Raw genomic sequence first — 24,523 nt, 5'->3', positions numbered from 1 at the left:
AGTTCATCGGGTCTATTGCAGACAGCCACAGGATGAAAGAGAGACGAAAGGATAGAGTGGAACTCTGGTTTTATTTCATTCATGTTAATTTTGCGGTTAATTCTTAAATACTATAAGAAAGTAGTTACAAAAAACCTAGCTCCCCTATAATTATAATTTTTCAAGATTATTCGAACAATGTATCAGTTGATTGAATGAAACATTACAAAAACCTCGCGACAAGGGAAAGATTGCTATTTTTTATAGCACATAGAATAGAGCATACTGGAGTCGCAACTTCTTATTTAATACGTATAGTTTAATAGAATCCTAAATACATCGACATGGTTAGTCATGAATGTACTGCACCTATTCGTTTCATCAAACCTTGTGCCCCTAAGATAACTTGTAATTTAGTACTATACTGCTGTAATTATGTACTTGTGCCACTACTTTAGGCCCTAGATATTCTGCTGTAAGCCTGTAACAATTACTTGAGGCAACAGAGTTTATTTTAGTCAACAGGTGACGAGGATATAGGGACATGATACTACAAGTACGATAAGCTATGATTTAGAGAATATACTTTAGTGTCTGATTATTAAGGAGAAACCATACTATTTTTTATCAGAAGCAGCTTTGTCCTTAGCCATCTGCTCAAACAAGCTTCCATCATAGACAGCTTTAATTGTATCTCTATGCAATAAACCATCCTTATCCTTGCAGAGCACATACAAGATCTTCCATTCGACATAACTAGCAAGCCTGCAACCCATTTACCCCACATATATAGAGTACTTCCGAGAAAAATTAAATCATGTATGTACTTCTACAATAGGATTTACGAGGGAAGATAAAACAAACCATCCAGAGTAGTTCTTGGGTTCCCTATTTCCTTTAACCATTGCCATCAGCTCGTCTGATGTTAAGGCACTTTTATTTGCAATCGCATGCTTACTAAAAATCTCTTTGAACTTTTTAGGAACAAACCTTCATAATAACATATGAAACAAAAAAGGTTAAATACGTCTTGAATTACAACTTTTGCGAACGTTATTACTATATTTTGATCAATGCTCATATCTACATCTTAATATATATGAAGTCTTGCTTAGTCTATTCTTGATTTATTGTGAATTGCACCAACAGAACTTGGCACAAACCTGGCTTATTTTTGTTTAGCAGATATTTTTATAAGAAATTGTAATTGATTAGGCCAAACTCTATAAAGGACGGTAACTAGTAGCTACAGAACTGTATCAATTAGAGTATTCAATTATGTTAACAAGGAAAAGATCTTAATAAACTGGACTCACTTGCAATGAACAGATATATTCTTCAGCTATATTGTCATTAATGAAGATTGGAGTCAATGACTTTCTGAATATGAATGGCTGAAGAGGACTGGATGGATTGGAATTACTTGCACATACAATGGAGCGTATTACTTCTACAATCTAGTGGATTGTATTACTTCTACCATTGATAAACTGAAATACTTTTGAACTCAGCGGTGGGAGTGCTTTCACAGTTTAAACGGTTGGAGTTGCTTTCACAATTTGAATGAATTGGAATGGCATTATCACTTCTACTATCTATTGTAAGACGAGATCTAAGCATGCGTGAAATGTATAGTCATTAATAAGATTACGATTTTTCTGTTTGGTCGGAAAAAATGGAAGAACAAATGCAAACAAAAATTCAAGGTGAAAGAAAGATGTACTCTGGAAGAGTAAAAATATTGGGGATAAAGCAAATTTATTATGAAGGGGACAAATGAGAACAAGAATGTCTCATTCATCTACAAATATGTGGGATTGAAGTATAAATAATTTATCTGGAAAGAAAGGAAGGATCAATAATTATGCATAATTATCTACAGACAGTACAAATTTCAATTTTTACTCCCACCTAGATTCGTTCTCCCTGACCAAACACATCATTGTAGTAGATGAGGAATTCTTTGAGACAGGTGATTAAAGAAAGATATAAGTAGAAGAAAATTTCTGCTTCCTTCACAAATTTATAGTATCATAACATCATGAGTGCCAGAATTTAAGCTACTAGGGACACATTTGGAACCGAATATACAAACTCGAGACCTGGCTAAAAATTGTTATTTGGACTTGTGAAGTCAATTTTATGGACAATAAAGAGTATGCAGCACTACATACCTTCCTTCAGGGTCATAAACATCAGTGTCACTCCCATGTTTGCCCTTGTGAATATTCTGTATATCAATTGGGAAGAGCAGAGAAGGAAATTTTCCCTGGATCAAAAAATATTAAAATTCAAGCTTCATGATCAGATAAGTATAGTAGGACAAATAGGCATTAGAATATTTCTTCGTTAATCATATAGATGTATTATCGTTCTATCCTATATTTATAGGACACATACTTAAACAAGATACTTCAGATTATAGAATTAATGATCTATTAAGTAAATGATAAAGACAAAGTACATGTGTTAGGTAAATTTAACAGACAAATAATGTGTAATCAGTCACAATAAGTCTTTCTGCGAAGCCACCTATAGCACTCTGCAATTTTTGGAACCAGTATCTACTGTATCAAGTCGCCAACACCCAGGCCCCTCACTGGTCATACTTTTTTATTTTTTTTGAAAGAGAACTGGTAATGCTTAATCTAAATTTGTTCTCCATCTTTTTACTTCTTTCTTGGTAATCCATATACATGTCTTGTTCCTCTATAAGTCATTTTATTATGCAAGGTAACACTCCTCAAACCTTCAAAATTCACTATATCATTATACATAATTTAGTGATTTGTTAAAAGAAAGATTTTGAACACAAATCTACAATTCAAATCCATCATGCTAGAGTATGTTAGAGGTACGCATATGCAGAATAGAGAAATTAATGAAGAGAAAGGGGTGCGGAAATAGGATTTATCATCTACGGCCACAAATCTTTGATCATAGTTTCACAGCTGGTTGCATTCACTCAGTTTCTACCAACAGGTGGAACACGATCCAATGGAGATATTGGATAGCGTAGATATTTCTACAACAAAGGAGCGTGAAAAGCTTACTCTAGATTATAAAATTAATAATGCCTAAGATAATAGTAACTCCAAAATCAATGTGTCTATAAGATTTAAGGAAGCAAATAGTCGTATAATAATTCAAAACCAGTCTTCCTCGGATGCCACTAAATAAATGATTAATTAACGCACTTCCCTGTTGTTAGGAATTGGGTAATTTTTCCACTGTCAAGTGTTCAAAGGCTCATACCTGGCAAATCTTTTTACCCCAACCATTCCACCCACCTACCACTAGTGCATCTCTTTCAGCCTTTCATGCACATCTAAACATGTGTGCCATTTTAGCTACAATCTCTACAAACCTCCCCCGTTTACAAATTATATGTACAAGTTTTAATTACTAAATATATTTGTTACCCGAACTCAGCTGAAAGTGTCGAAATGATCGGTGTCTAAAATGGGAGGGGGGTAGAGAAAATTACAGGGCGAGTCTTGGAACTGAGGCCCATGTTGATAAAAATGGCAGCAACAGAAATACGCGTTACTACGCTAAAATTAAGCTCGAATATAGAGTACTAGAGCATCTGATTTAGCGCGTTTGTCAAATAAATTCTTATTCTTCTCGAAATTCTTTTATTCCTTGTTCTAGTAGAGTATAAGGCAGATATATTAAGTTTTTCGCATAAAAAATGCATAAGGAATACCTTCCATGTGAGTCATAGACACCAGAATCACTTCCATGCTTTGCTTTTTGAATGTTCTTTATCTCAATTGGAAAGAACAGAGAAGGACATTTTCCCTACACCACAGAAAATAGTTGCTTACAATTTAAGTCTATTGAAATATTCTCTACTTTATATCTGTCACCAAAATTTGTTAAGGATTTTGCCCATAATGCAGTGAGCATATCTGACAAGGTAAGCAATCACATTTCTCATGTTCTAACTTATGTTTGTTAAACAATACAATTCCAGTTTCGAAATTACACGAAATGTTTTCCTCCAATTGCACACTCAACACGTATTTTTATACCATTGGACAAGCTCTCCCGACAAGAGCATGTCCAATGGTATAAAAATAAGGATAACTATTGCTATTATTTAATATTAAAAAGTAGTTTTTGGTGCTAAAAATAATATCATGACTTCAATAGTTAGTTCTATATTTTGTTGCAAATCTCATCAACTCTCCAAGTACCCCACTATTTTAAATACAAAATTAATATTTCTAGCTAATTTTTTATTTTTTGATGAGGTGGGAATTATAGCTTCACCTATCTTTTGTTTTATATTTAACACAAATTATAGTATTGTACTATTTTAGCACAAGATTGATAAAATTTAGTTTTTGTTCTATAATATAGGTATAGAACAAGATATAACACAACAACATTGGACTTACTCTAAAAGTATAATTGTTTATAGGAAGTTCAATGCGAGATGAAAAATGTCTATACCTATTGATATAATGTCACCAAAAAGTGGGTTTGGTGCTAAAATAACATTATGCTAGTTGTATTTTACAACAAGATAATTTCATATTTAGCTAATATTTTATCGAAGTCATTTACTTTACTTAAAAGAGGATCTCTTTTAACTCCATTATTAATTATTTGTTAATGTGGTTAGAATGACTATAGGCATTCTTGATGTCAAATATAAGATTAAGTATCCATTTATGCATTTATCCATGAATATATAGTTATGTATTGAAGTTGAGTTTTATGATTTTAATTTTATATTATAACTACAAGGATAGATATAGCTATGCGGATCACTCAGCAATGAACTCCAAATGATAACATAATGTTTAAAAAGATCGAGTTCAATTATTATGAATAAACTAGCATAATAACCCGTGCGATGCACGGTTCATTTTCTAGAATTTTTTTATGCATCATGCAATTATAATGTTCTTAATTGGTTTATTATTTGTAAATATTGTACAATGTCTAACGTATATCAAATAGTTGATTGCTTATCAATGTGTATTATTTTCATAAAAGACAATACAAAATTACATAATGTTTCAAATATAACTCATTAAGCAATATATATATATATTCTTATTTGTGTTGTATAATTTGTATTTAATAAATGAATATAAATAGGGTAGCCAGTATACGTTTAAAACGAAACGATTATACTTAATCTGTACAATGCCGTTAGTATGTTTACAAATAAAAAGTTAAAAAATAACATTTATGTTGAATATAGAGTTAACCAAAAATTTAGAATTTTATTTAAATAAACTATATCTACTGGTCTATATTATTACTGAGTTCACTACTAATTTACAATTAACTTACTCAATTTAAAAAGATAAAAAATGAATAATTGAAATCAGGATGACTTGCAATCATAATATACAATAATATAAAATTTACATTATTGTTAATATAAAAGTTGATTTTAATGAAAAGGGTTAGTTTTTGAAATTCAACGTTTATATGCATGGAAAAATGTTAGTTTTTTATTTACACTACGGTTGCCAAAGTAACATTAAGTTATGTGTGTGTCAGTATGTAAATTGTAGTATGTTACATTTCTTAGTAAATTACAATGGTTTCAATTATTTATATGCTAAATATCTGATTTATGTACATGTATAATCACTATTAACATCCGGTGAGACAAATGATTACTTAAAAATACATGCATTTATAATTATTCAAAAATTAAAATTATATAATAAATAAATTGCAATAATTTATATATGTATTCATATTATTTCTGACAAACAATTTATATCTAGTTTTTACGCAACTAAGTATCAATCATGGTTGTAATATAAAAATAAATTATATATTATAAAGACTTATTGTTGATATTTATGAATTTTTTTTCAAGGATTCGAAGGAAAAAATATAATTATATCGTTATTTAAACAATTTTTAAGTTCCTTTCATTACTACTATAATATTTCTTCGTATAATAATTTGATAACATTGCATACTATTCAACTAAAATTAAATATTTTTCAATTTGATAAAATTTTATAAATATCACTTGAACTGGTTAATTTATTCAGATTATTGAACAATATATATTATCGTAGTTTTAATAAATCTCGTGAGATCGTATATCAAATTTCGAATATTTTTAAAATCGGGACAAGTCCCAAAAATAATTATGCGCTAATGAAGTCAGTAATTTTAATATAAATAATCAATTGACTTGATCTTATTTATAAAAAAATCACATTATTGGTAAGATATTCTCGCTAAACTTGTAATTTAAATTTACTAAACGTAGAATATGACGATGTTTTTCGGCCGGGTTGATGGAATTTACGGATGAGCGGAAGCGTGAAATAACAATTATTCCGTAAAAACCATATACCGCACGTATAGAAATACGTATAAAAGGGAAAAACTGAGGAATCAAAACCATACCTCGTGAATCGAAGCTTTATAAAACCATACCTCAGTGTGTGAAGCACTCTACTGGTATCCACCAAGAACGATTCGCTTCGATGAACCTTTTTATAAAACTAAGCTTTTATAAAATGGAGTTTTGGGAGAGACAGAGAAGAAAAAGATGGAGGCTAGGATTTTCACAAAACCAAAATTGTTTGTGTTATGCATTTGAGCCATCCATCTCATTCTATTTATAGGACTCTCCTAGGGTTTTATAATATATCTTTATATATATTAACCCCCACATTTTATCTTCATAAAATGCTTTAATAATAATTAAAACTATTTTAATCATTATTTCTTTTCTTAACTATTTAGAAAATAATTCTCTCTCTCATTATTTCATCAAAGAAAATATTCTTTTATGGTGTGACCCTGTAGGTTCAATATTATGCCGGTAGTAGAAATAAATAATAATAAACTTTTATTAATTATTTATATGAATATTAAAATTCACTAAATATAATTAACTGATTAATTATATTTATTCTACATCGTGAGTGATGCTTCTCAACATATCGCGACTATCCGGATAATATGAATTCACTGCTTAGAATATCAAGAACCTGTCAGTGACTAGTTACCGTACAATGAATTCCTTCTACCCTTATAATATCCCGATTAAATACAAGACATGGATCTTGTGTCAAGCCTATCAAATTTAATCATATGATTTCTTATTCATAATGCAAAGTTCATATTAATGCAAATTAGAAACTCCTTTCTAATTTCATACACTCTGGCCAGAGATTCCAGAACTCGCATACTAAGAATAACATAGGATATTCTCTTCCTATACTGGAAGGGGTAGATCCTCTATTGACGTTAATTATCTCTATACACAAATCCCTATGCCTAGAATAGACCTAATGGATGTCCTTGAGACTAAGGACTAAACCAAAGCACAGTTCATTATATATAAGATACCTTTAACGATCTCAAGTCTAAGGACACTTGTACAACTATCACTCAGTGAATAAATATTGACACGTGAGTAATCTCCATTAGTTGTTCAACTTATCAAGTCATGTTCAGTGAACTTATTCCCTAATAAGCACCTACATACCAGCTATAGTGTCACCACACAAATGCCTATGAGAACAGACATCTTCCTGAAGGGAGCAAGCATAGTATGTACCAATCTTTGTGGATCCACTAACATCCGATTAGTTATCCTATGATCAGGAACTGTTTAAGTCCAGAGTTGTCATCTTCTAGATCTCATTATTATAATCTCATTATAATTCTAGAAGCTTTACTCTAAACTATGGAACATCTTATTTAATACACTTTAAATAGATAAAGCCCATAAAAATATAACAAGTCTTTTATTAATTCAAAATGAAATCAAATAGGAATACAAGAAAGTTCTTCCTAACTCATCATACATGATTGGATTTAGGACAAACACTTTCAATCTCCCACTTGAACTAAAGCCAATCACCCTGGTATCTAATACCCATCTTTTCTTTATGACGATCAAAGTGAATCTGAGACAATGACTTTGTGAGTGGGTCTGCTACGTTGTTATGTGTGTCAACTCTCTCAATCTTGACATATCCTCTTTCAATGATTTCCCTAATCAAATGAAAGCGTCGCAAAACATGTTTGGAATTTTTATGAGACCTAGGTTCCTTGGCTTGTGCTATTGTTGCGTTGTTATCACAATACAACACAATAGGCTCCTCAATGCTAGGAACAACTCCCAACTCAGAAACAAATTTCCTCATCCAAACGGCTTCTTTTGCAGCCTCACTTGCAGCTATATATTCTGCTTCCACTGTGGAGTCAGCCGTTGTAGACTGTTTGGAACTCTTCCAACTAATCGCACCACCGTTCAGAGTAAACACGTGACATGGATTTGCTATCATCACTTTCTGATTGAAAACTAGAGTCAGTATAACCCTCTATTTTCAACTCAGATTCGCCACCAAAAATAAGAAAAATATTTTTAGTCCTTCGCAAGTACTTAAGGATGTTCTTCACTGCTTTCCAGTGGTCTTCACCTGGATTGGACTGATATCTGCTCGTCACACTGATTGAATAAGCAACATCAGGCCTAGTACATAACATCGCGTACATGATAGATCCTATTGCTGAAGCATAAGGAATCTTACTCATACGCTCTCTTTCCTCAGGTGTCTTAGGAGACATCTTTTCGGAAAGGGACACTCCATGGCTCATCGGTATGAGACCTCTTTTAGAGTTTTCCATGCTAAACCTTTTAAGCACTCTCTGGATGTATGTACCCTGGGTAAGACCTATCATTCTTCTAGATCTATCTCTATAGATCTTCATACCGAGAATGTAGGATGCTTCTCCCAAGTCCTTCATAGTGAAGCTCTTCGATAGCCACACTTTGACTGATTGCAGCATCGGTATATCATTTCCTATAAGAAGTATGTCATCCACATACAATACAAGAAATGTTACCGCGCTCCCACTAACCTTCTTGTAGACACATGGTTCATCTATATTTTTGATAAAACCAAACTCTTTGATTGTCTCATCAAAACGGATGTTCCATCTACGAGAAGCTTGCTTTAAACCATATATGGTTCGCAGCAGCTTACACACTAAGTGTTCATTTCCCTTAGAAAGAAAACCCTCTGGCTGTGTCATATACACTTCCTCTTCAAGTTTCCCATTGAGGAAGGCCGTTTTCACGTCCATTTGCCAGATCTCATAGTCGTAGTAAGCAGCAATCGCAAGCAAAATCCGAATTGATTTTAACAGGGCTACAAGCGAAAAAGTTTCATCAAAGTCAATCCCTTGTCTTTGTTTGAATCCTTTTGCCACGAGCCTGGCCTTATAGGTCTCTACCTGGCCATCTGCTCCAATCTTTCTTTTGTATACCCATTTACACTCAATAGGCTTCACACCCTCAGGTGCTTCAACCAAAGTCCATACTTGGTTGGTATACATAGATTCCATTTCGGATTTCATGGCACTTTGCCATTTCTCTGAGTCAACACTACTCATAGCCTCATTATAGGTCATAGGGTCGTCATCATCAATTATTGACAACTCATTGTCATTCTCAATGACAAGGCCATAATACCTCTCAGGTTGGAGAGACACTCTCCCTGACCTACGAATGGGCTGTTCCACAGAAGGTTGTTCAGTCTGAACAGGTGTTTCCACTTGATTCGTAGTAGTTTGTGCTTCTTGAATTTCATCAAGTTCAATTTTGCTCCCACTGTTTCCTTCAAGGATAAACTGCCTTTCCAAGAAGGTAGCATGTCTGGAGACAAACACCCTATGATCGGTGTAAAAGTAATACCCTAAAGTCTCTTTAGGATATCCCACAATACTACATTTTACGGATCGAGATTCCAGCTTATCTGGGTCAACTTTCTTGACATAAGCTGGACATCCCCAAATCTTAACATGTTTAAGACTCGGTTTCCTTTCTTTCCATATCTCATATGGAGTTTTAGGGACGGATTTGGAAGACACCTTATTCAGTAAATATGTTGAGGTTTCCAATGCATAACCCCACAGGAATACTGGAAGATTCGCATAGCTCATCATGGACCGAACCATGTCTAACAAAGTTCGATTTCTCCTTTCAGATACCCCATTCAACTGTGGAGTATATGGAGGAGTCCACTGGGAGACTATACCATTTTCTTTGAGATAATCTAGAAACTCTCCATTCAAGTATTCACTGCCTCGATCTGATCGAAGAGTTATAATACTATGTTTGGTTTGTTTCTCCACTTCATACTTATATTCTTTGAACTTTTCAAATGCTTCAGACTTGTGTTTCATCAAATACACATATCCGAATCTAGATCGATCATCTATGAAAGTAATGAAGTATGAAAATTCACCAATGGCTTGTGTAGACATTGGTCCACATACATCTGTGTGTACCAATCCTAGCAAATCTGCAGCCCTCTCTCCATGTCCACTAAATGGAGATTTGGTCATTTTACCCAATAGACAAGGCTCGCATGTAGGATATGATTCAAAATCAAAGGGGTCAAGTAACACTTCCTTATGCAATGTCCGCAGTCTATTTTCACTAATATGACCAAGTCTGCAGTGCCACAAAAAAGTGATATTTTCATCATCCTTTTTTCTTTTATTAGTGTGTTCAATTTGTAGCAAATCATGCTCTACGTCACATACATACAAACCATTATTTAAATACCACTTCCATAAAGAACGTTATCTCTAAGAATTGAACATTTATTATTCTGAATAACAAACGAAAATCCATCCAAGTCTAACATGGGAATAGAAATAATATTCCTCACAATCGAAGGAACAAAATAACAATTATTTAAAACAATGGTCTTGCCCGTAGGCATATGTAAATGAAATGATCCTATAGCTTCAGCAGCAACTCTTGCTCCATTTCCCATCCGTAGAATCACATCCTCTTCCTCAAGAGTCCTACTTCTCCTTAGTCCCTGTAACGAATTGCAAATATGAGAACCACAGGCGGTATCTAATACCCAAGTAGAAATTTGATTTAATGACATATTCACTTCAATCATGAACATACCTGAAACAGAAGTGGTAGTCTCACTACGCTTCTTCTTCTTCAATTCTGCAAGGTAAACCTTGCAATTCCTCTTCCAGTGCCCCACCTTGTTACAGTGAAAGCAAACAGCTTTGCTCTTGGGGTCTTCAGCTTTTGGTGGAACTGGCTTTTTCTCACCTACTTTCTTCTTCTTGGAAGGGTTCTTCTTCCTTTTCTTAGGATTGAAACCTTCACCAATTAGAAGAACAGAGCTCTTCTTAGGGGGGAAATTCGATTCCGCAGTCTTCAACATGTTGTGGAGTTCAGCCAGGCTGACATCCAGCTTATTCATGTGAAAGTTCACAACAAACTGCGAAAACGAACTCGGAAGTGATTGCAAGACCAAGTCTTGGCTCAGCTCCCCATCCATAGCAAAACCAAGTTGTCCAAGACGTTCAATCAAATTGATCATCTTAAGTACATGGTCATTCACGGATGATCCCTCAGACATCCTACAACCGAACAGCTCCTTCGATATCTCATATCGAGCTGTCCTCCCTGCCACATCATACAACTCTTGTAGATGCATAAGGATAGTGTGAGCATCCATATGCTCATGCTGCTTCTGTAGCTCAATGTTCATGGAAGCTAGCATGATGCATTGAGCAACATTTACATCATCTATCCACTTACGATACACAACATGTTCATCATTATGTGCATCGTTAGCAGGTTCAGTAGGCTTAGGTGAGTCAAACACATATTCCAGCTTCTCCACCCTGAGAACAATTCTCAAGTTTCGAAGCCAGTCAGCAAAACTAGGACCAGTCAACTTGTGAGCATCTAGTATACTTCGGAGTGATAGTGCAGAAGACATAACGAATATAGTAAATCTGTAAATGATAAACACATAACAACACTTAGCAAATATTCAATTTTATTTCAAAACACTATATGAATTTGGTCTTTATTCATAAGTGGCTCCCACTAGTTTATCTAATTTATACACCCCCTAAGTGAAAATTAGGCATTCATAATGCTAGTGGGAATAGGGATCCTACATTTCATTACACAACCTCGGCTGTAGCACGAAACGTCATGTGATGTTCAATAGGCAGACAACTCTTGTCAATTACATCTTATGTTATTCCCTAATATAATTTTAGCCTCTTGAATAATAGAGTCACGGCTGTGGCACGACAAACTTAATATTCTAAGTCAAGTCTAACCCAACAATCCGTACAATTGAATCAGTCTCCAACGGCCCACGGCTGTGGCACGTAACGACCTTTAGATTCTAATTCAATGTACACATCTCTATGTAATAGACAAGTATTCCTTATTTCGAAATCAAAACCCTCGGCTGTAGCACGAAACGACAATCATTTAAAAATAAGAACCACTTTCTATCATGTTGGAAGGCTATGACCGACACAAGCCCGTTGTGTCATTGGCCAATTACTACTTGATATTATTTAATTTTAGAGGGATTATATTACGTTACAATCATAATCATATTATAAAGAGATTCTTCCTTTTAAATTAAATATTTCAAATCAATAATCGATAATCAGATGATTCCCAGATCGGGTGGAGCATTGTCAAGAGGCGTCACTTAATAACCCTTTCTTACAGATAGAAATCTGTTGTTGACAGAATCATCCTTTCTCTCAAAATGGAAAATTCATATTTAATTACGTGTTTCATAAGTACAAGAATCTCAAGATTGTATTCATAATATTATTGTCAAGGCAAGAAACGATTCCTATTCTAGATTTTCTAGAGCACGCCTTATATTGATTTAAGTTCACCTAAATCTATCATCGCATGGTAAACACAGGCATATATCTCATATATAAAAATAAATAAACAAGTAAGCATGCAATTAATATCATGTCATACATTGATATAATGATGTATGGATTTATTATAGCTTTTAAAAGCAATTAAAACATGCTTTAAAACACTTTCGGGAATATAAACAGTTCAAAACTTTTATATAAAAAATATTTGACCACTCCATTAGATCCGTCTCGGAAAAATGAATCCAACGATATATTGCACGCCCAAAACGGAGTTACGAAACTCCCAAAAAATCAAATTTAATGTGGACATACGGGATGTAACGCATGTACGTAATGCGTTACAACACTGTTGAGCCATTTACGCGTGTAACGCATTCCGTAAATGCGCAACAGTGTGTAACGCATTCACGGAATGCGCAACACACCCCCCGCCCCGTGTGCGCTACACGCGCCTGCAGCAGCCGATAGCAGGTTTTGCAAATTTTTTTTTTCTTCCTGCCGCGACCTGTCTGCTTCCATCCGGCTGTTACAAAAAAAAATTGTAACCCCCTTTCCTTTTACTCCCTCCCTTAATAACTCCTTATTAATTAATTATTTTAATTTTATTATTATTAAATTAATTAACATTTAATTAATAAATTAATAAAAATCAAAATAATATGATTTCTCAAATCAGGGAGTAGCAGAAAAATACCAGATCAGCCATGGGTCCTTGTGCAAATTTTAATCATAATTATTCACATGCATAATTATTTTATGAATTTTAATTAAAACAATTTTAAAAAATTCATAACAAATAATCTACACATCACAAAATTATGAAAAAAATATCTAGATGATCTACAACACTTGTAGAACCCAGATCAGTAGTCAAAAATTTCATGCAAAAATTATTTCGAATTAATTCATAATTAAATCCAAATAAAATTGCAAAAATCATAATAAATCCATACATGCATTAAAAAAACTGAAATTTTTTATATGAATCTCTATATGCAGAACCTAGCTCTGATGTCAATGATGGAATTTACGGATGAGCGGAAGCGTGAAATAATAATTATTCCGCAAAAACCATATACCGCACATATAGAAATACGTATAAAAGGGAAAAACTGAGGAATCAAAACCATACCTCGTGAATCGAAGCTTTATAAAATTGGAGTGCTAGCAGTTGCTCCTCAGTGTGTGAAGCACTCTACCGGTATCCACCAAGAACGATTCGCTTCGATGAACCTTTTTATAAAACTAAGCTTTTATAAAATGGAGTTTTGGGAGAGAGAGAGAAGAAAAAGATGGAGGCTAGGGTTTTCACAAAACCAAAATTATTTGTGTTATGCATTTGAGCCATCCATCTCATTCTATTTATAGGACTCTCCTAGGGTTTTATAATATATCTTTATATATATTAACCCCCACATTTTATCTTCATAAAATGCTTTAATAATAATTAAAACTATTTTAATCATTATTTCTTTTCTTAACTATTTAGAAAATAATTCTCTCTCTCATTATTTCATCAAAGAAAATATTCTTTTATGGTGTGACCCTGTAGGTTCAATATTATGCCGGTAGTAGAAATAAATAATAATAAACTTTTATTAATTATTTATATGAATATTAAAATTCACTAAATATAATTAACTGATTAATTATATTTATTCTACATCGTGAGTGATGCTTCTCAACATATCGCGACTATCCGGATAATATGAATTCACTGCTTAGAATATCAAGAACCTGTCAGTGACTAGTTACCGTACAATGAATTCCTTCTACCCTTATAATATCCCGATTAAATACAAGACATGGATCTTGTGTCAAGCCTATCAAATTTAATCATATGATTTCTTATTCATAATGCAAAGTTCATATTAATGCAAATTAGAAACTCCTTTCTAATTTCATACACTCTGGCCAGAGATTCCAGAACTCGCATACTAAGAATAACATAGGATATTCTCTTCCTATACTGGAAGGGGTAGATCCTCTATTGACGTTAACTATCTCTATACACAAATTCCTATGCCTAGAATAGACCTAATGGATGTCCTTGAGACTAAGGACTAAACCAAAGCACAGTTCATTATATATAAGATACCTTTAACGATCTCAAGTCTAAGGACACTTGTACAACTATCACTCAGTGAATAACTATTGACACGTGAGTAATCTCCATTAGTTGTTCAACTTATCAAGTCATGTTCAGTGAACTTATTCCCTAATAAGCACCTACATACCAGCTATAGTGTCACCACACAAATGCCTATGAGAACAGACATCCTCCTGAAGGGAGCAAGCATAGTATGTACCAATCTTTGCGGATCCACTAACATCCGATTAGTTATCATATGATCAGGAACTGTTTAAGTCCAGAGTTGTCATCTTATAGATCTCATTATTATAATCTCATTATAATTCTAGAAGCTTTACTCTAAACTATGGAACATCTTATTTAATACATTTTAAATAGATAAAGCCCATAAAAATATAACAAGTCTTTTATTAATTCAAAATGAAATCAAATAGGAATACAAGAAAGTTCTTCCTAACTCATCATACATGATTGGATTTAGGACAAACACTTTCACGGGTCATGTAGTCAAATTTCGAGTATTTTTTTTAAGAATGGGCCAAGTTCTAATTTCAAATTGGAATAAAATAAAATGCTTTGACTCATAATAATTCGAACTCATCTAAATATGTAATACCATTATAGATTATTTATATATAAGCGATTCTATTTTCAATATTTTCTTTAAAAATTATATATGTACATTTTAATTACTTTTTATAATAATAAAATATGTTAAAAATATATAAGATACATTTTCAAACCAAAAAAAGATTAATAAATAAGATAATAATTCATTTATGTATTATGTGTGATTTTGAATCCGAAATTTGATTGTTTAAAATTAACTATACAAATATTCAAGTAACTATCTTTTTCTCGGATTTCAAGTAACTATCTTTAAAGTTAAATAAAATATTTATTTAGCACACTTACATATTATGTGTATGATAAAAAGCACATGTGATATTATGGTATAGTGGTATGAAGTTGTATAGGTGAATGAAATATCATGAGTTCGATTCCCACAAATGTTCTCCTATTATATATAGAAGAGAATATATGTGACTTGATATTATTTAACATCCGGTTAGAGGTGAAATATGCATATTTGATTATTTGAGTAACTTAAAAAATGAAATAAATTAAATATATTACGTTATGCATTTAAAAATTACCAGAACATCTAGTATTTTTGGGCATAGACCGTCAAATGCCCATTATAATTTACAGTGAATTGAATTGTAAAGGAGTACGATACGAAGGGTTGTTTAGAATTACTCTGCACCGGAAACTGGAATCAAACTGTTGCACTTCTCTATTGATGATTGATTCAAGTTCATAAATATATGCATTGCAAATCAAGAGAGAAAATACTGAGCAAGAAAAGATGAATCTGCATTATCATTTTTAGCCTCTGCCTTTTACAATTACCTCAGTTTGTCTTATATAGGACAGAGAGCATTAATTTGGCTACTGGACAAAATAGATAAAACGTTCCTCTACCTAACAACCTTAATTTGCTATAGGAAAATAGAATGACAGCTGGAAAATAGATGTGGTCCCTCATTACTCCCCCTCAAGCTGGAGATGATGGCAAAGCTGAAGCTCCAAGCTTGCGAAGAAGATGACGGTGTTGTTGAACTGGGAGGATCTTGGTAAGTATATCAGCTACTTGGTCATTAGAGGAAACATGAGAGGGTTGGATGACATCAGCTTTGATCTGATCACGGACAAAATGACAGTCTATTTCAACGTGCTTAGTACGCTCATGTTGTACAGGATTAGCAGCTATGGCCAATGCTGCTTTATTATCACACTTAAGTTGTGTAAATGGCAGATTTTTGAAGCCCAGATCTTTGAGAAGGCTGGATAACCATGTTACTTCGCAAGTGGTCATGGCCATTGTACGGTATTCCGCCTCAGCGGATGAGCGAGCCACCACACTCTGTTTCTTCGACTTCCAAGATATAAGTGATGTGCCCAAAAATATGCAATAACCTGTAGTAGATTTTCTGGTGGCAAGACAGCTAGCCCAGTCGATGTTGCAGTAGGCAGTAAGGTGAGCAGCACTAGAGGAGGCTAGTAAGATGCCCTGTGAAGGTGATCCAGCAAGGTATCGAAGGAGGCATTTTGCAGCTTGAAGGTGTGCTGTTGTAGGGGCATTTATATATTGACTGAGCGTATGGACTGTGAATGCTATATCAGGGCGGGTTATTGTCAAATATATGAGCTGGCCAAGTAAGAGTTGATAAGGGATGGGGTTGGGAAGTGGGTCTCTAGTAGTTGGTGTGAGTTTGAGGTGAGAGTCCATAGGGAGTGAAAGAGGTTTACAATTAAGTAAGCCATGTTCTGTGAGAAGATCGAGGGTGTATTTTTTCTGTGATATAAAAAAGCCAGAGGTTGATCTGTCTACCTCAAGACCTAAAAAATAGCTGATAGGCCCGAGATCTTTCATATGAAATTGGGCAGAAAGCATTTGTTTAAGGTGAGAAATATCTGCCATGTGAGAGCCACAAATCAACAGATCATCGACGTAAACAAGTACAGCAAGAGTAGTGGTAGGTGTTTGCTTTAAGAAAAGGATATAATCAGATTTTGATTGTTTAAAATCAAGGCTGAAAAGGGTTAAAGATAGTTTTGAAAACCATAAACGAGGGGCTTGTTTAAGGCCGTATAGAGCTTTAAGTAACTTGCAAACTAAGTTGGATTTAGAGATACCTTTGTCTGCATCATTCAGAGAGATTCTACACCCAAGATGGATATATCCAGGTGGCATTTTCATGTATACATCTTCGAGGAGCTCTCCATATAGAAAGGCGTTGGATACGTCCATCTGGAAAGTGTACCAGTCTTATATGGCAGCAACAACCAACATAGTTCGCATTGTTGTCATTTTGGCAACAGGCGCGAATGTTTCTATGTAATCCTCTCCATATTTTTGTCTGCAACCCAATATGACAAGACGAGATTTATGTCGTTCAATGCTACCATCCGGGTTAAATTTTGTTTTAAATAACCATTTGCACTCCATTGTTGTTTTGCCTTGTGGGAGTTCAGTTACAGTCCAGGTGCCATTTCGTTCAAGAGCTTCTAATTCATCATTCATAGATGACACCCATTGATGTTGTTGGGCCGCTTCCTTAAAATGAACGAGATCCTTTGTTATGGTGACGGTAGCAAGGAAGCAGTTAAAAGATGCATTGATTGACAAATCTGCAATGTTGGCCACTGGTTATGCAGAATAGTTAGTAACATAATCTTGTTGCCACTGTGGAGGTCGATGAGCCCTTGTAGATCGTCGAACAATAGCAATATCATCTTGTATGTCATTGTGAACATATGGTTGTGAGGTTTGTAAATTATTGTTGGTTACAGGGGATGGATGCCTTGAGAACTCATCAAAAATATATTCCTCATCAAACATGTGCAGACTTTGAGTTTGAACAGGGTCCGGCATGTTGATTGGGAGAGGCTGCATATAATGTAAACCCGCATTTGGAGAGAAGGGGAATATTTCTTCATGAAATTTGACATCTCTTGAGACAAATTCAACCATTGTGCTCAAGTTTAGAAGTCGATAGCCTTTCTTGGTTGCTGGATATCCTAAGAACACGCAAGGAATACCCCGAGCTGCAAATTTGTCAGTAGAAACAGTTGGGTTGTAGCTAATGGCAAGACACCCAAATACCCGGATATTATCATAATCAGGAGATTCTGCATACAAAGCCTCATAAGGAGATTTATTACTCAACAAATGAGTAGGTAACCTGTTAATCAGGTGCACAGCAGTCAAAACACAATCTCCCCATAGGTGCAGGGGCAAATTTGCTTGAAATCGCAAAGCACGAGCTGTTTCCAGAATAAAATGATGCTTTCTTTCAACTCTTGCATTTTGTTGTGGCCTATAGGAGCAGCTTGTTTGATGGATAATGCCTTTATCAGCACAAAATTGCTTACACAATGCATTCACAAACTCCATTCCATTGTCAGACCGTATAGATTTAATAGAAGCAGCAAAATGGGTCTTGACGTAGTTGTAGAAAGCTTTCAACGTCTTCAAGGAGTCTGACTTATTGGACAATATATAAACCCAAGTGTAACGTGTATGATCATCTACCAAGGTAAGGAAATACCTACAAGTTCCTTTTGTATTTTCTTTATAGGGTCCCCAGATATCTAGATGCACTAAGTCAAATGCTACTTTAGAATGTGATTCACTACTTGAAAATGGGAGTTTAGTGAACCTAGCAAGTGGACAGGTGAGACACACAGTTGAGTAGTATTTGGGCAAATTAGGAAGATTACTGATTTGTTTAACTTTATCAATAGGCGCGTGCCCCAGTCTATGGTGCCAGAGGTTTAGATTAGCACTAGTTGTGAAAATAAGTGACACATGTTGAGATTTTCTATTTGATTCTAACAGGAAGCACTGATGGTTTATGTGGATTATAATAATATAAACCATCTCTAGCAATACCTACTCCTACCACTTTATGAGAGCTAACATCAACAATGTAACAATGGTTTGAGAAAAACTGAACTTGACAATTATTATCCTTTATTAGTCTTTGAGCAGACAATAAATTGTGCTTAAAACTGGGAACACGCAAGACACCGGTAGGGTTTAAACCATTAGGTAAAGAGATAATACATGTATGTGATATTATAGTGGTATCCCCATTTGGCAGATTAATACGAGGTGAGTTACTTGTTGGAGCTGCATTTTGAAGAAAGGTCATATGGGGCGTCATGTGGTCCAAAGCACCGGAGTCCAGAATCCATTCATGATTCAGGGTGGTTGAGTTATGACAAGATATCATTCCAGAAAAATGGAACTCCAGATCAACCTCTGGTTCTAGGGCCTTTGTGGAGCTTAACTGTAATTGAGGCACCAGTTGTGTTAATTGCTCGAGCTGCTGAGGTGTAAACAATAGGCCTGGACTAGTTGAGTTTGAAGTTGTTGTTGCATTAGCCGCCATCTTGGAGTGTTCCATATTTTTGTCTGCAACCCAAGATGACAAGACGAGATTTATGTCGTTCAATGCTACCATCTGGATTAAATTTTGTTTTAAATAACCATTTGCACCCAATTGCTGTTTTGCCTTGTGGGAGTTCAGTTACAGTCCAGGTGCCATTTCGTTCAAGAGCTTCTAATTCATCATTCATAGATGACACCCATTGATGTTGTTGGGCCGCTTCCTTAAAATGAACGGGATCCTTTGTTGTGGTGACAGTAGCAAGGAAGCAGTTAAAAGATGCATTGATTGACAAATCTGCAATGTTGGCCACTGGTTGTGCAGAATAGTTAGTAATATAATCTTGTTGATACTGTGGAGGTCGATGAGCCCTTGTAGATCGTCGAACAACAGCAATGTCATCTTGTATGTCATTGTGAACAGATGACTGTGAGATTTGTAAATCATTGTTGGTTGCAAGGGATGGATGCCTTGAGAACTCATCAGAAATATATTCCTCATCAAACATGTGCACACTTTGAGTTTGAACAGGGTCCGGCATGTTGATTGGGAGAGGCTGCATATAATGTAAACCCGTATTTGGAGAGAAGGGGAATATTTCTTCATGAAATTTGACATCTCTTGAGACAAATTCAACCATTGTGCTCAAGTTTAGAAGTCGATAGCCTTTCTTGGTTGCTGGATATCCTAAGAACACGCAAGGAATACCCCGAGCTGCAAATTTGTCAATAGAAACAGTTGGGTTGTAACTAATGGCAAGACACCCAAATACCCGGATATTATCATAATCAGGAGATTCTGCATAAAACGCCTCATAAGGTGATTTATTACTCAACAAATGAGTAGGTAACCTGTTAATCAGGTGCACGGCAGTCAAAACACAATCTCCCCATAGGTGCAGGGGCAAATTTGCTTGAAATCGCAAAGCACGAGCTGTTTCCAGAATAAATCAATGATTTCTTTCAACTCTTGCATTTTGTTGTGGCCTATAGGAGCAGCTTGTTTGATGGATAATGCCTTTATCAGCACAAAATTGCTTACACAATGCATTCACAAACTCCATTCCATTGTCAGACCGTATAGATTTAATAGAAGCAGCAAAATGGGTCTTGACGTAGTTGTAGAAAGCTTTCAATGTCTTCAAGGAGTCTGACTTATTGGACAATATATAAACCCAAGTGTAACGTGTATGATCATCTACCAAGGTAAGGAAATACCTACAAGTTCCTTTTGTATTTTCTTTATAGGGTCCCCAGATATCTAGATGCACTAAGTCAAATGCTACTTTAGAATGTGATTCACTACTTGGAAATGGGAGTTTAGTGAACCTAGCAAGTGGACAGGTGAGACACACAGTTGAGTAGTGTTTGGGCAAATTAGGAAGATTACTGATTTGTTTAACTTTATCAATAGGCGCGTGCCCCAGTCTATGGTGCCAGAGGTTTAGGTTAGCACTGGTTGTGGAAATAAGTGACACATGTTGAGATTTTCTATTTGATTTTTGTATATGATGGGTAAAAGAGTGAACAGGAAGCACTGATGGTTTATGTGGATTATAATAATATAAACCATCTCTAGCAATACCTACTCCTACCACTTTATGAGAGCTAACATCAACAGTGTAACAATGGTTTGAGAAAAACTGAACTTGACAATTATTATCCTTTATTAGTCTTTGAACAGACAAAAAATTGTGCTTAAAACTGGGAACATGCAAGACACCGATAAGGTTTAAACCATTAGGTAAAGAGACAATACATGTATGTGATATTACAGTGGTATCCCCATTTGGCAGATTAATACGAGGTGAGTTACTTGTTGGAGCTGCATTTTGAAGAAAGGTCATATGGGGCGTCATGTGGTCCGAAGCACCGGAGTCCAGAATCCATTCATGATTCAGGGTGGTTGAGTTATGACAAGATATCATTCCAGAAAAATGGAACTCCAGATCATCCTCTGGTTCTAGGGCCTTTGTGGAGCTTAACTGTAATTGAGGCACCAGTTGTGTTAATTGCTCGAGCTGCTGAGGTGTAAACAATAGGCCTGGACTAGTTTAGTTTGAAGTTGTTGTTGCATTAGCCGCCATCTTGGAGTGTACTGATTTTGAAGGCCACTTAGACAAAGGAGTATTATTCAAAATACGCCCTCTTGGTGCATTGAGGTTGCCTCTGTGTTTTGGATGCCATGGAGGGTATCCAATTACGGTCCAACACCTCTCACGAGTGTGGCCTTTGACATTGCAAGCAGAGCATTGTACAGACCTCTGATTATAAGAAGAGCGAGGTTGGGTGCTCCTACTGTACTTAGCTGATAATTCGAGATCTGGAGTGACTGAATGCAACTGATTTCTTTGTGCTTCTTCTTGCTGAAGGATAGAGACAGCTTGCCCAACATTTGGCAAGGTAGCAGACATTAGTAGCTGACTACGTTGAGGACCATATATAGACTTCATTTAGTCCATTCAAAAGTTAAAAAAGTCTAGCTTCCTCTTGTTGCACCTCTATTTTACTCAAGAAGATTTGTATTTCATCAGTGGGGTTAAGAATGGCAGGAAGAAGGTTCATCGAGTCAAGCTCTTCCCACAATGTTTTCATTGTGGTGTAATATTCATTAATGGAGGCAGTATGTTGACGAACTTCATAAAGATCTTTGCTTAGCTTATATTTGCACGACCCATTTGTCAAAGTAAATCTCTTTTCCAAATTTTTCCACATTTCAGATGCATTATTCATAAACATTATAGATTGACGAATAGTTGAAGAAACATTACCTTTTATCCAAGCAATAACCATGTTGTTACAAGCTTCCCACATTTCTGCCTTTGTGTCATCATCTTGTGGCTTGGTTATGGTTCCATTCACGAAACCCAATTTGCGTTTGGAGGCTAGGTTTATTTCCATGGATCGACTCCAAGATCTATAGTCTGCTGAGCCTTGTGAAGAAAGAGTGGGTTTAACATGTCTTGATAGGATAGTTTAGCAGGGTTCCCATTGTAGTCACAGATCTGGTGTAAAGAAGAATAAAGTTTGAGTTTTAAAGATAGAGACTAGAGAGAGCAAAGTTGATCTGAGAGTGAAGAAAGATTAATGATAAGGAAAGGTGTTTGTTAAGAAAGAAAAGATTGACAGCATCAGAGAACTAGGAGAATCTTGTATACAGGCAGGAAAGAAGGCTCTGATACCATGATGATTGATTCAAGTTCATACATATATGCATTGCAAATCAAGAGAGAAAATACTGAGCAAGAAAAGATGAATCTGCATTATCATTTTTAGCCTATGCCTTTTACAATCACCTCAGTTTGTCTTATATAGGACAGAGAGCATTAATTTGGCTACTGGAAAAAATGGATAAAACGTTCCTCTACCTAACAACCATAATTTACTATAGGAAAATAGGATGACAGCTGGAAAATAGATGTGGTCCCTCATTATCTATAATGTAGAACGAGTTATAAAACGTACTCTTTATACTTCAATGATATTACTCTGCAATTTTAGATATCTTCGCTTGTTGCAACTTGGTCTGATATACATTTGCATGTAAAAATGACCAATAATGAAGTAGCTGTTGGAATTGATCTAGGCACGACATATTCGTGTGTAGGCGTTTGGCAAAATGATCGAGTTGAAATCATTGCGAATGATCAGGGGAATCGAACAACTCCATCATATGTTGCTTTCACTGATACGGAACGTTTTGTAGGAGATGCTGCTAGGAATCAGGCTGCATTGAATCCTTTCAACACTGTCTTCGGTAAAAATTTCAATATCTGTTTCGAGTTTTAGGTGTAGTTAAGTTTTTTTATTTTATAATTTTAATATTTGTGTGTATGTTGATCTTTGGATTTGATTAGTTTCTAATATTATGTGTGCATGTAGATGCTAAAAGGTTGATTGGAAGGAAATTTTACGATTCGACTGTACAAAGTGACATGAAGCTCTGGCCATTTAGGGTTATTGGTGACCATGCTGACAAGCCCAAGATAGTTGTGAGTTACAAATCTGTGGAGAAATAATTCTCTCCCGAGGAGTTATCTTCTATGGTTCTTCTGAAGATGAAGGAAATTGCTGAAGATTATCTTGGAAAGAAAGTGAAGAATGTGAATACAATCTGCGATTAATACATATAATCAAACAAATGTGTGCGTGAGTAAACGAAATCAAATGGAGGAAGAAAAGATATAAACAGAAGAGAGATCCTCGAGTCCAGTTGAAACTGTCTCCTTAAAGCTATTTCGCCTCTCACCGTATGTGTGAGTCGATAGCCTCCCAGGATAAAACGAGGTAGCGGCGGCGTTACGGATAACGAGCACCTTCAGCGAGCTTGAACGGGTACGAAACTATCACAGAGAGAGAGAGAGAGTTTTGTGTTTAAAGGCGAATATGTTTTTGGTGTGTCTAACCCTAACGCCTTAGAGGTGTTTATATAGGTATAGATAGACTTGTGCGCTACTCTTTTCCATAATTAAATATTATTAATTATGGAATCGGTGTAATACTTGCAAGCTACTCTATTCCAAAAATAATCTGAAACAGAATCAGATTAAATATATCAAGACATACACCATATCAATTAATCTGAAACAAAATCAAATTAATTTATGCCATAATATTTGAGCCAAATTCTAATAGAAAATAATAATTTCCATTATTAAGAGAATATCATCATATCTCACACATCTTTTAGTCATAATGCTCAAAATATGACTTATCAATATGGGACTTATACCCATATTTTCCAACAATCCCCCACATGGGTGAGATTGATGATCTTAGTAGCACACATCAGA

General features: G+C 35.1%; 3 protein-coding genes across 3 annotated transcripts; all 3 read right to left on the bottom strand.

The window, feature by feature from the left end:
* Positions 1 to 336: 336 nt before the first annotated feature.
* On the bottom strand, positions 337 to 3,610 carry LOC141674472 (putative peroxygenase 4). The gene is made up of 4 exons (XM_074481177.1): positions 3,467 to 3,610; positions 2,154 to 2,248; positions 844 to 969; positions 337 to 744 (listed from the first exon to the last, which is right to left on the bottom strand). The coding sequence occupies exons 1-4, from the start codon at positions 3,491 to 3,493 to the stop codon at positions 597 to 599; spliced, it is 396 nt and encodes a 131-aa protein (XP_074337278.1). The 5' UTR covers positions 3,494 to 3,610; the 3' UTR covers positions 337 to 596.
* Positions 3,611 to 19,161: 15,551 nt separating this feature from the next.
* On the bottom strand, positions 19,162 to 22,183 carry LOC141714225 (uncharacterized). The gene is made up of 4 exons (XM_074517757.1): positions 21,830 to 22,183; positions 20,773 to 21,715; positions 19,877 to 20,664; positions 19,162 to 19,806 (listed from the first exon to the last, which is right to left on the bottom strand). Exons 1-4 carry the CDS (start codon positions 22,181 to 22,183, stop codon positions 19,162 to 19,164), a joined length of 2,730 nt encoding a protein of 909 aa, XP_074373858.1.
* Positions 22,184 to 22,199: 16 nt separating this feature from the next.
* Positions 22,200 to 22,631, bottom strand: LOC141714219 (uncharacterized). The gene has a single exon (XM_074517751.1). It carries the CDS (start codon positions 22,629 to 22,631, stop codon positions 22,200 to 22,202), a length of 432 nt encoding a protein of 143 aa, XP_074373852.1.
* Positions 22,632 to 24,523: the final 1,892 nt, after the last annotated feature.

This window comes from Apium graveolens, chromosome 1, assembly GCF_009905375.1.
Source record: "Apium graveolens cultivar Ventura chromosome 1, ASM990537v1, whole genome shotgun sequence".
Lineage (NCBI taxonomy): Eukaryota > Viridiplantae > Streptophyta > Magnoliopsida > Apiales > Apiaceae > Apium > Apium graveolens.
The sequence above is the reverse complement of the archived record's forward strand: the minus strand, read 5'-3'. Positions and strand labels throughout refer to the sequence as shown.

What these genes read in the sequence shown, in the direction of transcription:
- LOC141674472 (XM_074481177.1), bottom strand. Translation starts at nt 3,493, where the DNA reads ATGGGCCTCAGTTCCAAGACTCGCCCT. An exon ending in GTTTATGACCCTGAAGGAAG is followed by an intron (nt 970 to 2,153) that starts GTATGTAGTGCT and finishes GTTATTATGAAG; the next exon opens with GTTTGTTCCTAAAAAGTTCA. An exon ending in CCCAAGAACTACTCTGGATG is followed by an intron (nt 745 to 843) that starts GTTTGTTTTATC and finishes AATGGGTTGCAG; the next exon opens with GCTTGCTAGTTATGTCGAAT.
- LOC141714225 (XM_074517757.1), bottom strand. Translation starts at nt 22,183, where the DNA reads ATGAAGTCTATATATGGTCCTCAACGTAGTCAGCTACTAATGTCTGCT. An exon ending in CTAAGTGGCCTTCAAAATCA is followed by an intron (nt 21,716 to 21,829) that starts GTACACTCCAAG and finishes CCTCAATTACAG; the next exon opens with TTAAGCTCCACAAAGGCCCT. An exon ending in AACGAAATGGCACCTGGACT is followed by an intron (nt 19,807 to 19,876) that starts GTAACTGAACTC and finishes AATTTAATCCAG; the next exon opens with ATGGTAGCATTGAACGACAT.
- LOC141714219 (XM_074517751.1), bottom strand. Translation starts at nt 22,631, where the DNA reads ATGGAAATAAACCTAGCCTCCAAACGCAAATTGGGTTTCGTGAATGGA.